The 15,291-nt window shown below is 38.1% G+C and overlaps 1 protein-coding gene across 2 annotated transcripts in view; it reads left to right on the top strand.

Annotated features, from left to right (window-relative positions):
* The first annotated feature begins 303 nt into the window (after positions 1-303).
* The window catches only part of ptchd1 (patched domain containing 1), a 31,282-nt gene continuing 16,294 nt past the window's right edge, over positions 304-15,291 (top strand). For both annotated transcript variants that reach the window (XM_055230088.1, XM_033985900.2), the window contains exons 1-2: positions 304-666; positions 13,819-14,518. In XM_055230088.1, the coding sequence (XP_055086063.1) occupies positions 319-666; positions 13,819-14,518 (1,048 nt within the window). In that variant the 5' untranslated portion in view covers positions 304-318. The remainder of the gene's footprint in view (positions 667-13,818; positions 14,519-15,291) is intronic.

Below are 15,291 nucleotides of genomic sequence, written 5' to 3'. Positions count from 1 at the left end.
GATGTGGCTTTTTTAGTATTGATACCTGCTCAAATGAGTATCCTGTTTCGACACTAGCTCCGTTTCCCAATGCCATGACTACTACATGCCTATAATAATATATGTATGTTGTTATTTACAGTGAATGGCTTCTTTTGGCGTTTTGGGGCGCTTGTGTAACCGCCCTGTGTGACCTTGGCTTTCACCATCCGTCGCCACCTGCCCTCCGCCCCCCCGGCAGACCCCCCATGCCTGCTCCAGCCCCTGATGCTCCGCAGTGTGCCGGGCCGCTGCTCCGGAGGCCGCTGGGAGAGGCTAGAGCCGGCCCCCCGCGCTAGCATGCTGCGTCAGGTGCTCCACGCGGGTCTAAGAACCTCCTTCCACGCCCTGGGACGATTCGTGGCCAGTCATCCGGTGTTTTTCGCCTCCGGGCCGGTCCTGTTGGCAATCCTCCTCGGGTCTAGCTTCAGTCGGTACCGGGTGGAGGAGGACGTGGAGGGGCTGTTAGTACCGAAGCATAGTTTAGCCAAAATCGAGGGGAATCTGGTGGACAGCTTGTTCCCGATCAACAGGTCCAAGCATGCGCTGTACTCGGATCTGCAAACTCCAGGGAGGTACGGGAGGGTCATCATCACCACCAAGAAGGGCAGTGTGCTGGACCCTCTGCAAATGGACGCCATACTTGAGGTAAAGACAGGTTCTTATCACTAACACTTTATAATAACTACATTTTAATTAGCATAAGGTAAAGACATATTTGCTTGAGGGGAGTTAGCCAATTTATTTCCAAATTTATTAAAAAAAACATTCTTCAATTCAAGCTGCACTTTGTCACTTTTCTATGTCTTCATATTGTGTTATTGCTTTGCCTGAAATTTTCCACAGTATGGCATTAAAGTGTTTATATTCAAGGAGACAAACAGGTGATGCCACAAGGCCAAGTTACATTTAAGATCTTTGGGGAGGCAAGCCGGCTCACAGTAAGAATGCATGTTTTTAAAAGAATTTCACTGCCATTAAAACACTTCTAATTAATTAATGCCATAATGTGGAACTCTAGGGAACATCTCCATGGAAACAAGCATATGGTGGCAGAGTCCCTCCAGAAAAGTTGCTTACTGCACCTTTAAATAATCAAATTGTGTTAATGAAAAGCAGTTTTCAGGGAATTATAAGTAGTAACTTCGTTTATCTCGACACTGTTAGACTCATGTTGCCTAATCCCGTAGTTTGTTTTATGGATCTATTCAGAGTCAAAGACAGACCTGGTTTAGACCTACTGCAGTTTAGACCTCATATTTTGTCTGATATGGCTCTGATTTAAGTCTGTCCAAGGTTTACCACTTTTAGATCTACTGTAGTCCTGGTTTAGTCTTAGTATTAGTCTTAGTCTAGTCCTAGTCTATTGCTTTGGTCAATCCTGTTTTCAAAAGAGTGAGCAGACTTTAAAATGCTTGGATTGGTACTTTTACATAAATATTATGTGGTTGTAATTCTTATGAAACAAGAACCAAGAAAGTAAATAGGAAGTACACTTTTTCAAACAGAGCCAAATGTTCTTGTTTCTAACTGATTTAAATTGGACCATGATTCACCCACCTTATGAAAATCCAAATCAATATGAATTTACTAGTAAAGTTTTCCAATTGTGCATGTCTGCCCTGGAGCTATAGCGTGCATTACTTTCCCCTTGTTGTTTTCCAGAAATAGACAGCAGTCCTAATCAGTATGCTCTGTTTCTCAGCCCCAAATAGGCAAACTTCTGCATACAAGAAGACCTATTAGCATATACAATAAATTATTTCAGATCTGGCAGCTCATTCATTTTGTATTTCCTCTGTTGTTAGCTGTGAGGAGTGTGGCTTTTTGATAAGACCTCAGATAATCACTAATTAAAGGTGCAGTGTCATAAGTGTGGAAAAATCTGCTGATTGAGAAAAACAGCTTTTTTTTTCTCCAATGTTGATTTCCCTGTAGAGACGTTTCATCAACAAACCCTCCAGAAGCAAAATTAGTGATCCCTAGACAGCAGTGCAGGAGTAGTTACAATAGAGAAACATAACCTAAATACCTGATCAATATGAACTTTGGCCTGTCACAATAAGATGTTGAGGTCTTACTATTTCTCATATGCTTTGTTAACAGTTTTGAGGAACTTTTTCTTTAAACATTTGAGATGCAGGTCAAATTATTCACTTATCTATGATTTGTTTTAGATTCCACCAGCTTCAATGTGCTATGTATTTATTGGAGCTTTTATTGGAGAAGAGTAAGTTCATCTAGAAAAAGTTTAGTGTCAGCGGCATAAAGAGTATTTGTTTATTTGATAGTCATTATTAATTAGGTTCCAATATAAGAACAAAATATTAACAACCGTGCAAATTTTAGATGCAAAAAGTCAGTTCAATCTATAATCCAAAAAAGGTAAACTAAATGTAAATGTAAGTGCTTTTTTTAATCTGTTTTTTTATTGTTCAAACAGAAAAAAAATAATAATAATACTGTGACATCCCTGATTATAAAATGTTGACTGAACTACTGAACTAAATATTTCCAAATCCAAATGCAATTCACTGCACAGTAGGAGTCAGGACATTTATTTCACATTTAAACCAACAATTGTAAAACGCTGAAAAAAGATGATAAAAATGTAGCTCTTAGACATTTTTGTAAAACCTGATCCTAGTGGATGTTCACTTTTCACCACAGAAAAATGAAAGTGCTGTTTCATTCCTGCTCTACTGATTTGTTGGCTCTGTGAAGCTCTGGGAACATGAACAAATATGCTGTATTTTTCCAGCTAGAGACCTCATCACAGTGCAATTTCAAACTGCGTGATATTGTGTAAAGTACAGTTTTTTTCTGTGGGGGTGAGGATTTTCGAAAAATAGACCCTACCTCGAGTTATGGGTCTTTGCTTCATATGATCAGCTACATTCTTGTTTGAAAGATGAGTACATGTGTTGAATTTGAGTTTGCCTGGGATCCAGAATACACACCATGCATTGTCTGTCCATGCCAAAAACAAATATGGCTGTTCATGAGGAAAAAAATAAAGGGAAAAAAATATTAAAGGGGACTGAAAAACATCGTTAATTTCTGCAGAATCAATGAACCAGCCAAGTACGAAAAACATAGAGGGATATAATTTTGGACTTGCCAGGCAAAATCTGAGTAACTCATTGAGACAGTATGTATTTATAAAGTGTTTAACTAAATAGACAGTTAAGGACACTAAAGACACATGGGCTGCTATAATCGTTCATAACATAGTAAACAGGAAGGTGTCAAACATCTAAGTTCTGATTGACAAGACTGTCATTTCTGATTGATTGTGGTTAAAAAATACCTTTATCGCTATTGGATCTATTGAACCTTTCTCAGTACAAAACACATTTGAATCATATTGGATTTAGCTGAATCTGCAGCCTGTTGGTATTCACAAACAGACTGCCCCGTAAGTAATTACCCAAATGAAGTTATGTGAGCAGAATGACAAGCTGAAAGGCATTGGCGGTCTGTGATTTAAATACTGTATCCAAGTAACTCCATAGACACGCACTGACCCATTTTATCTGACACAGCATCGGTCCACAGAGAGAGGCTATTGGGACAAGCCGGATTCTGCTGGAGAAGCAAAATAGCGCTGCCTTATACTCATCCATATGGTGTATGTATGTATATATATATATATATATATATATATATATATATATATATATATATATATATATATATATATATATATATATATATATATATATATATATATATATATATATATATATATATATATATGGTGTATAGCAGCACTTTGTATATGTTGTCTTCTACTTGATCATCATAATTTCTTAACAGGTGAATCAAATGTATTGATAAGTGAATCAAAGGTACCATGTGCAACTTTCTGGAGGTGGCACTTCACCTGCATGATTCCATGGAAATCATAGACTGTACATATAAATGGACATAGCTAACCTGTTAGTCGGCACGTTCCAAATAGGGAGTGATCATGGGCGTGCTTCCGGCTATATAGACTCCAATTCACTATACATTAGAAAACCCCTCTCTCTGTACCTGCTGTCAGACTCATCATTTTGGTCTTAAAATATTCCCATTAACCCCCTCTATATGATCCTGGTATTTTTATTTCGCTATTGTGTCCCTAACTCAAGATGTGAACATTAATAACAGACAAATTAGCAGCCTTCTTTCTCGTTGCTCCTGCTACCATTAGCAACAGGTTTCATTGACAGCGTTGCTAAGCGTCTGCCCCCTACTGAACAGCAGTGCGAGCAGGAAGGGCGTTACCCTCAACAGCTTTGCTCCAGATTGGCTCTTTGGTTGCTATGATACTCTTGGTCGGAATATGGAACCTGACCCCTATAACCGCTCTAGCTTCGATGAGCTTTATTTGACTTTAGCCGAACACTGTGGGTGACGTCACACTCACTTAGTCCACTTCTTTATACAGTCTGTAATGGAAATCGAAATTTAAAACCATATTTTAGAACATCTCCATAGAGGTATATAAGTTTTATGCCATCCTGAATATATGTTTTCCAGTGCAATCAAAATGAAAAAAGAAAGAAAAATAAAGCTTATTTTTTAGTCTTACAAGTCTTGGCTTACAAGTTACATACTGTGGCTTTAAGAACAAGATTAAGGAAGTTTGAAGTTGAAATTTATGTAATAATAATGAAAACAAAAAATTTATTAAAAACACTTACTCTTATAGCAACATTTCTATATCTCAGCTCTCCCTTTTATTTGAGGTTGTGAAGTTTTAGTCAGGTACCCTTCAGTTGGTGGGCAAATGCTTAACCCTCATTGCCACTCCATACTTACTAATACACTCATGTTTGTGTTTATTTTGAACTGTAGTCTAAATGGGGGAGTTAATAAATTTATATTGCAGACTGTATCTAATGATGTAAGGCTCAATCCCATTACCCTCAAGGTTAGAACCATATAATGCACAGGGCAGAGGGGTGTTGGGACACAGAGGGGAGACTGAAAGTGTCCAGGAAGGAAATATGCCAAATAAATGGTAAACATATACATATTTAAACAGTTTTAAAAAAAATATTCTTCTCCCCAATGATCAGACTATAGATTTCCCATGCAGCTGTAAACTGTGCTGTTTATGGCTGCAAGATCCAACGAAACCACGAACAAAGTGTCCTGTGTTATTCTGCATAAAGATCTGTACAAACATGTTGTGAAATGTGATTCTTGTGTTAGTCTGTCATTTTGTATTTAAATATTCTTGTCAAGTTTTGTGGACGAGTTTAAAATGTGAACTCATAGACAGATCTAAACAAATATCTTTCTCTACACGTTTAGATACAGTAGAGGAAGACTATTGTTCCCACTGGTCAATTTATCCTTGGAAATTGGCTCGTTCTTTGGTCAACAGCCACTGGGGACAGAGGGTAAATACTACAGATATTGCACTACAAAATAACAGTGGACACGTTAATATCACCATGTGCTCTAATAAAGTTCTGCTAAAGGTCAAGACCATTTTAAAACTATTAAGGAAAGGTCTAGCAATATGTATCTAGTTCCAATACTAGTTTCAATAAGGGCCTGAGTATTGATACTTTAGAGAGTGTATATATTCTTCCGTTTATTGCTATATGCACTGAAATATTTATGTAAGATTTGACTGAAATGTTTAGTTTTTTTTTTCATGGACGATGCCAATACCGATTGTTTGAAATCAGAGCAACCGAACATTTCTTATTTCACTGTGTTTAAAATGTGAGTTTTGAGCAGAATCCTTATATTAAAACATAACTCCCAAAGCTAATCGTAATCGCAAAGCTTGTCAGGAAAACTTCAATATTTTTCCCAAATCATCGAGCCAATTTACTGTGATTCCATTAGGCTTGTTGTTCAACGTCTCACAACTGCAGTGTTGAATAGAAAGCTGTTTGTAATCTGAGGTTACTTTGATCACACATATTATATGATATAATACTCAGTACAAGGACAGGCAGGATTCCCACTGGGAGTCTACCCATTAAACCAAGGAAATGTAATAGGCTTTACTCCCTATTCAAAATGAGCTATTCATTTTGTAGTTATCTCGAGTGTCTGTCTAGGCTGTTAGAACTACACAGTGAACAAGAAGCACTTTTGAAATAACTATGAATATTAAGGCTTATTGCTGGGTTTCAGATGACATCACAAGATTATATTAGCCAATAATATTTAATACAGATGGGGGCAGGTAAAATAAACAGAATCGAGTTATACGGGTTAGTCACTAATAGAAATATCAGATTCAACATTTGTGGATTTACCTTTTGGATATTTCATGGCATCAAAAGGAAAAACTGGCTCCTGCCCCCTTCTGGGAGTATGACATCATCCCTTTCTAAAATCTGAAAACCACCTGTATTGTCTAAAAATACTCAGATAAAGCTCAGCAGTTTCATGTATCTATGTATTAAAATGTGTAGCTGTAGCATTACCTGATAATATAAGTCTTTTCGTGCTCTGGTTAATTTTTGACATTACAGACACGATTGTTTCAAGTAATAATTATTTAAAATGTGGTCTTTGTACATTTTGTCGGGGGGATTTGCCACCTGCTTGTCTCTATGGTGATGCTATTGCTTTGCCTTGAATGTTCTACAGTACAGTATTAAAATGTATCCAATTTCTTTATTTTATTACATATATTGCTGAAGTACTGTATCTCAACCTCTGCACAGATCTGACCTGTAACACGACCATGACCTATTAGTCTAATTGGGGATATGTGTTGCTGTGTAAAATGTACATAGAGACAAGCATGTGACAGACCCTTTACCAAAATGTTACATAATGGTTTATTTCCATAACCAAGCCTCCCTACGTGTATATGCTGTGCTGGTCTCAAGCGAAAACTAATCCATACGAATGCAAATCCCACTTAGAGGCAGATAAAACGGTGTAACTCCAATAGGAAAAGAAGCACCAAAATAGCAGTGCATTCCATTTGAATTGATTTTGCAGTATCTTGTTGTGAGCTGTACTAACGGTATTGCTGTTGTCCTGGTTCAGAACAGAGGTGTAGATGTGCACTTAGCTGGTCTTTTGGGGAGGTACATTGCTTTCTTCTGCCTTCGCTCCGTTTCCAGATGCCCAGCCCATAATACCACTGCTGCTGTGGTACAGACTGGCATCAGCCTGTTGCTAGGTAACCGCCTCTGTGGATGTTGGCACCGTCTTGCAGCTTCAGACACCGCCACTATCAATGAAAGACACTAATGAAATTTTAATGTCTATTTATGGTAAAGTCAGGGTGTTTTTTTTGTTGTTTTTTTTACGAATATATGCGATTATTGACGCCAAGACCAAACAGTGAACTCTTCATTCAAATTGTCTAATACATCACAGTTACTCTAGTTTTTAAACAATACACTGAATGAACAGAATAAAAAAGTGACATAAGCAGCCAATCATCAATCATTTCACCTTTACTTTTTTGCAATGACTTAGTTTTACTCATTAAACTGTTTTGATTACAATTGTTTTTTTAGTTCTTGCTTTTCCATTGTGACATGTGTAATCCTGATTATCAATATCTATGTGATTATGGTGTCTCTTCATTAAACGCATGGGAAATTAGAAGCACTGAGGATTATATTAGGCTCCATGCACAGGTCTAGACCCTGTTGGTGTTTGTGGTAAATCAATATCTTTCTTTAGGTGTATACAGTCGATTTTTAAGGAAGACTTTATTGTCCCCATTTGTCAATTTGTCCTTGGAAATTGGCCCGTTCTTTGGTCAATAGCAGAGGGTAAATAACGGCACTACAGATATTGTGCTACAAAATAACAGAAGATGCGTTAATATCACCATGTGCTCTAATAAAGTTCTGCTAAAGGTCAAGACCATTCTAAAACTATTAAGGAAAGGTGTAGTGATATGTGTCTAGTTTCAATACTAGTTCTAGTATCAATAATAAGTACCTGGGTATTAATACTTCTGAAAAACTACAGAGGTTTGGTGGAGACCTATGCAGATGTAGCACTTGTGGTTGGATAAAAAGGCTCCAGACAGTGTATATATTTTTCCATTTATTGCCATATCCATTGAAATATTTATGATAGAGTTTGACCGAAATGTTTTTTGTTTTTTTTTCAAAGCCGATTCTGATTATTTGGAAACCAGAGCACCAATGGGCAATAAGCTCTGCCAGTATTTTTGGGCGATATGTAGGACATGTTTAGTCACATTTTGAGCAGTGCCCTGTTCATCTTTAAGTGTTCAAATGAAGCTAAATGTCTTTCCTCCAGGTGGAAACTTGGAAACAACATATCAGCCTATGTTGGAGATCCGATAGTCGATGTGCAAATATATATAATATACACATATAAACATATAATATACCCCATGTATGTTGGCCAACTGATATATCGTCCAGCTCTAATTTATGACCACAACATTCATGTCAGGGAACACTTTACAAGTAGGATCTGGCCTGTGTGAGTCCTCAATGTATCTGCTGCACATTAATACAAAAATAAAATGACTCTATAGTAATAACGTATTGATTACAAAATTATGAAAAATATAAGTTAGTTTTCTAATGTGTACAGTTCTGTTGCAGCCTTATTAAATGTGCATGCCTATTACTATCGGTCCCACCCCGACACAGGCAGAACATGCAACCTAGTTTTCCACATAGTTCCAGGTTTTGAGTAGTGCAGTTCTCTTCCCCACAGTGTGTTAGTACCACTGAATATCATTTTAAGTGGAATAAATTTAGAATTTGCCAATAACCAGTTCGTGCTACACAATCTGTTTTACCATGATGCAATATTATATTTTGTTGTCATCATTTATAATTTGGGGTTTTCAGAGCAAGAAAAATAGACTTGTCAACCTAAAATAAATAAATAAATACTGTTTCCCCTTGAAGTTGACCTGAAATAACGCATTAGCCTGTTATGAAACATTTCAATCATGAACCAGTTTCATTGAGATTACTTTAAAGCCGCTGTACCTGATTTTTCTATCCTAAAAAACGTGAAAAACAGAACTAGTTCATTTTAAACAGTTTGCAGTGGTCCAAAGTTACTCCTCACTTACCTTAAGCGTTTAGAGCATTATAATTATTCACCATGATGAGTTTATAAGCATTTTTACAAGTCTCAGATCAGTGCGGAGATTTTCTGTGATGGTACAGAAAACAACAACTAGCATGCTAACTCACACTTCCTGATTATTGGACAATAAAATGTTTTCTAAGTAGATGAAACAGCACACAGCAGACTTATTTTGACCTCAAGACCTTCTTATACAATATATCTGTACTGGGGCAGGACAGTTTTTCCCCAAATGGGAAAGAGATACAGTATTGCATGTTATTATTGTTGAAACGTACTGTTAAAAGCATTTCTACTACTTGTGCTTAATGGTCTATAATTTATACCTCCATTTCCAGTGAATTTTAAACTGTTTCAAATGAGTGTGCTTACATTTTGAAATCAGCACTATTTCCCATAATTACATATAATTAACCATAATTTGTAGCAGAACAATTATCTGTATTGTAGCGCTGCAAGATTAATCGCAATCAAAATCACAATTTGAATGGATGCAATCAGCAAATTGCAAAGCCTGCAATTCCTGAAATACCATAATATCCTCCACGAGCAAACTGTCCTGTCATATTCTGCTTTAAAACTTAAACTGCTCAAAAAACACTGAAGTTTATATCTGTACAAACATCATCTAAAATGTGATTCTTGTATTAGTTTGTCAGTTCATTTCTCAGTCTTTTTGTCACTTCTTCGGGACGTGGTTAAAATGTGAACTTTGAACAGAATTATATTATTAAAACTAAAGTCTAGTCCATTGAGGTTCATCTGGTTGTCCGTTAATTTAATGGATTCTTTTACAGATGGTTTAGTTTAGTTTGTTTTCATACCTGACTGCTCACTAGCGTTCTTCCTCAGAGTGGTCATGTGATGTTGCTGTGACGTGTCTGGTCAGCTGATTTAAACAGGTTTTGGCACTGTCTTCCTCTCGATGGAGGCAGGACAACAGTGCCATCTCCAGTCTGACAACTTCAGGACAATATTTCAGGTGTGTGAGAGTAAAAAAGCCCGCTGGTCCTGGTTTATAGTAGTGGGGGCACATTTCCATATTTCCATTGCCTCCTTAATCCAGCGATGATGTTTATTGTCCTCTGTCTCAATGATGTCTGCTCAGTCCCTGTCCATAATGTGCTTCTTTCGTTTACAAAGGTCAGAAACGGCTGATTCGACTTGCTCCTGTTCAGCTTTGTGTTTTGTTGTTTGTGTGCACACCTCACATTCTGTCCTATATTCCTTTTTTTTGGGTAGACGAGTAGTTGCATGTGTTTTCTGTAAGTTTTCATGGTTCTGTATGTTCTGCATGTGTTTCTGGTGTGTTTATATTGTGTTTTTTCATTGCTCTCTGCTCTTTCTGTTATACACATAATGTAGGCTAATGTTACCATCGCTACATAGCTTTTTTTTTTTTGTGTGTGTGCCTTCCTCCTGCTAGTCTAGTTCATCTGTTTTAATGCTGGTTCTGTCAAATAATGTTCCTACAATGGAGAGTTTGTAGACTGTGGGATGTTCCGATGTCTAGAGGAGGTATAGGTCAGTGTGGGTTGGTTTTCTCTGTATTTTTATTTTTGACTCACCCATCTTCTCTGTGTGTTACATTCATGTTCACAAAATGTATCGCATTGTTTGCTTCTTCTTCATGTGTCAACTGGATGTTCCCAGTGTGGTCTGTTGTGTTTATGTCTGTTAGTTCCTGTGTGTGTCTCTTTTTGATCTTTTCCACATAGTGAGTCCACATTTTTCCGGTGCTGGGCTTATGGCCTTCTCCTCCAAATGCTCCATGAAGAACCCACTCATGACGGCTGACAAGGGCTCCCCCACGGCGACGCCTTCTTTCTGCCTGTATATCTTTCCTTTGTATTTGAAATATGTGGATGTGAAATGTAGGAGCCGGGTTGTGTTCAACTGTCAGGTTGGTTCGTTTCTGTAGTGTTTTGTCCGTGTGGAGGTGGTTCTCGACAAATGTGCAAAGTGACGTTTATGGGAGTTTTTGTAAACAGGGATACAACATCGTGGGGTATTAATATTTCATCAGTTTGTACTTCAGTGATTTTCAGTATTAGGTTCCAGTTGTTTTGAATTCTTACAGTGTTGTTGGGTTTGGCCTAATAATGTTTTCACAAGGTCTGTTGTTGCTTCTGATAAACTATAAGTTACTGAGCCAATGCTGTGAAGCAAGAGACACATCCACAACGTTTTAAAGCAGTGACAATCCCCAAAATGGGCAATAAATAAAGGAAAACAACAAGTCCGGGAAAAGACAAAACAGAGCCAGACAAAACAAAAATAAAACGGAAAAAAAGAGTGTAGCCCTACAGTACATTAAGGGTATAACTGAGAAAGTGCAGAGGGCAATGAAAAACACTATATAAACACACCAGTAAAAGCATATAGAAAACTCAGGCAACTACTCATCCACCGAGAAGATAAAATAGAACCGGAGCACAAATGTAATGCCATATACAAAATACCCTGCAGGACCTGCAATAAAACATATATCGGGGAAACAGGCAGGGTTTGCAGTACACCAAAAAAGAAACATAGGACAGAATGTGAGAAGTAAACAGTGAAGGTGTGCACATAAGCAACAAAACACAAAGAAGAACAGGAAGAAATTCTGACCATTATAAAAGAGAGAATTACATTATGCACTGGGACGTAGCAAACATCATTCGGACAGAGGACAACAAACATCGTCGAATTGAAATACGGAAACCTGCCCACAGGACTAGAAACCGAGATGAGGGGGCGTTTTTACTCTCACACACCTGGGATACTGCTGTGAAGAAGTCAGACTGCAGGGTAGAAAGACAACATCAAAACCTTTTTAAATCAACTGACCGGAGATGTCACAGCAACATCACGTGACCTGACAGTTTAGACATGAAAAAAGTTTAGAAGTGAAAAGTCCAAACTCTTAGGTAGGAAGACAAAATAAACCTTGGTCTGGAAAAATCAAATTGCAGTGCTTCTCAGAAAAATCTAATTTGTTCAGAAATCGTTCAGCCCTAATATATTGCATTTTGGTAGATTGAGCGAAACCAAGAAAATGTACAACTTTTGACTTATGGCTTCCCTAGTTTTAACCCTTGTTTTGAGACGTCTACTCCGCCTGGTATAATGTAATCTAATATGTGGTCCAGTCCACCGTAGATTAGGTTAAGATGTTCTGTATTTCAGGGTCAGTACTATAATCTATTTCATGAAGATGGCTAATAAATCTATTTGTCTGAATCACAGAGCTGTGAGCGTGTGTCTCTGTCTGCATAACCTCATTTACTTTGATAAAACAGAAAAATATCTTACAGGAAGTCTCGCCAATTACATCTTTGCTCCCACTTTCCCTTATAGATCTGGTCTCCTCCATCTATGGTATACTGTACATTCTCGGATTTATCCATATAGAACACTGCCTTGTCCTTGTTTTAATTTTAGTTTGTCAATAATTATACAAGTGAACATTGTATGAATAAATTATAGACATTGATTGTGAGTAGGTTGTAATGGAAATAGCAGATACTAATCAATACTAAAACTAGAATAAAAACTAGAACTAGAACTAGCAATACTGAAAAAATACATAAATAGGGAAGCATCTGACCTTTCCAGAATAGTTTTTAAATGGTTTTGTTCTATATAATAACTTGTATAAGACCAAATGGAAATATTAAAGTAACCAGTATTATTTTTGTGTCGAAAAGTACATTGTTTTGTCAAAATATACATGCATTTGTATCAAGTATCAAGTTTTTTCTTAATGTCAAAATTGCGTTAGGAATTTCACTATTATTGTGTTTGTGGTGTAAACAGAGAAGGAGAGGCAGAGGAGGCTGATGATTCTGCTGGAGGAAGGTTGTGAGGAGGGAAGGAGAATTTTGTTTTGAGAAGTGATTTTTTAAGAGGCTAAAGTAGGAGGCTGTGGTTGAGAGATATTGACAGAGAAGTAACAAGAAGTGGGAAATTAGGTTGGAATAGTTCCTGGTTTAATCTATGGTCCACTGGAAAAAACAAAAGCAAAAAAACAATTTTCTGCATGGGTCAAAATAAAAAAAAATATTAATCTGGATTTTAGTAGGTTTAACCCTTTACTTAATTACTCTTTCAGTAGCCTACAACATAACAAACTATGGCAGACCAGTTTTTATTGGTTCTCAGGCCTACTGCTGGAAAAAAAAGCTACACTTTTAACAGCAAATTAAACTATTTCGACCACTATAACCACAAACATCACATTGCATTGTGATACAGACCTAAAATGAACATATTTTAAGCCTTATTAATACACGGCGGCTCTGTCAGAGCTGTGTATAAAGCACCGCACTGCATTGATCACTGGTCTGTGGCCCTCTGCTTCGAATATGTTTTGAGATGTGGCCCTCGATAAAAAAAAAAATGTTTGGGCAACTCTGTACTATAACATGTAACTCAAATCTACTCCTCAGCCTGACTACTATGTGAGTACATCTTATTAGTTGTTACAAGGTAAAAACAATTGTGACCAATTTTCATACTGTAGAAGTTTATTTTATTCATACTGTCCCACGTTGGTCATGTCAGGAGTAGTGTTGTCACGATACTAACATGTAAACTCAATCTCGGATAATTGTTCTTTCTTTATGAGTAGGGATGCACTGATACTGATTCTAGTATTGGGTATTGGCTCCATACTGAAAAAAAAGTTGATATCCTGGTTGCGTCTTTAATTGGATGTAATAAGACTTGTTTTTTCTTTCCTTGTAGCTTCATCGTAGGATCTCCCAAATGCAGGTGACCGTCCCCGCATCAGGCCTGAACAGCTTCAACTACACCTTCTCCTACCTCTGTCTCCTGGACGACAAAAACTTCTGCATCATCGACGACATCATCCGTGCCATGGAGGAGATCCAATCAGCTCGCAGCTCCAACCGCACACTTCCTGTTTTACGCTACCCCATCACCGAGCTAGCGGATGGCCGGCAGGCTTACATCGGTCACCAGCTGGGAGGAGTAGCCAATGGCGGTGCAGTGCAAGGGGCGGGACTTAGAGGAGAAGGGGTGCGGTCTGCTAAAGCGCTACAGCTAACATACTACCTCCAATCACGCGGTGGTTTGATGGACAGGGTAGCCAGCCAATGGGAGAAAGCGTTTTGCACAGAGTTAAAACAATTCGGAGACCTACATCCTAAACTCACTGTATACCCCTCCACTTCTTCATCTCTAAGGACAGATTTCCAGTTCTCCTCTGTGCTTGCGCGACGCCCTCTCCTGGCCAGTCTGGGCGTGTGCGGAGTGTTAGCTGTGTTATGTTGTTCGATGAGGGATTGCGTCAGATCTAAACCGTGGTTAGGACTCCTGGCTCTGCTCTCCATCACATTGTCTGGTCTCACGGCTGCTGGGATACTCAACCTCACCAGAGCCACCTACAACTCCACCTATCTGGGCATACCATTTGTCATGCTAGGTAAGTTTGATATATCCATCCATTTTCTTTCGCTTATCTGGGGCTGGGTCGTGGGGGAAGCAGTCAAGGCAGGACCATAGGTGAGGTAAGACAAGTAGATCGACCGGTAAATCGAGAGCTTTGCCTTTTGACTCAGCTCCTTCTACACCATGACAGTCCAGTCTAGTGACAAATCGGCCTGTCAATCTCAGCTCCATCCTTCCTTCACTCGTGACCAAGACCCAGAGATACTTCAACTCCTCCACTTGAGGCAATTTGATATACTTTTTAAAAACACACACACAGAGCAATCGTATGGTCATCCTCTATATATATTTAAAATATAGTCTGTCCTAACACACTGAAAGTCATAGCCTACTAGTAAAAATACATCAGACACAAACAGCCATTGTCTCAAACCTCCTGCTTGTTTATTCTGTTCATTTTTTAAAATTGATATTTTGGTCACGTCTTGGACACAGTTGTTGTTTGTTAAAGACTGTATTCAATTTTGTTTCAGGTGATAAAATAAAATTAATTATCTGTGTCTGATCAGCTTTGGACTGAGCAAACTGTTAAAAACGTGTTCTATTTTTCAGGTTTTTAAGAGTGAAAATCAGATGCAGCATTGTTAAATTCATCATTTTGCTGCACACTCTACCTAGACAAGCTCATATACATATCTGTCATTAATGCAACCCCCAAAATATGGCTTTATACACCATCCATCCATCCATCCATTTTCTTCCGCTTATTCGGGGCCGGGTCGCGGGGGCAGCAGTCTAAGCAGGGAC

The sequence above is a fragment of the Periophthalmus magnuspinnatus genome, chromosome 20 (genome assembly GCF_009829125.3).
Source record: "Periophthalmus magnuspinnatus isolate fPerMag1 chromosome 20, fPerMag1.2.pri, whole genome shotgun sequence".
NCBI classification, from domain to species: Eukaryota; Metazoa; Chordata; class Actinopteri; order Gobiiformes; family Gobiidae; genus Periophthalmus; species Periophthalmus magnuspinnatus.
Note: the sequence above shows the minus strand (reverse complement) of the source record. Positions and strands in the feature narration are given on the sequence as shown.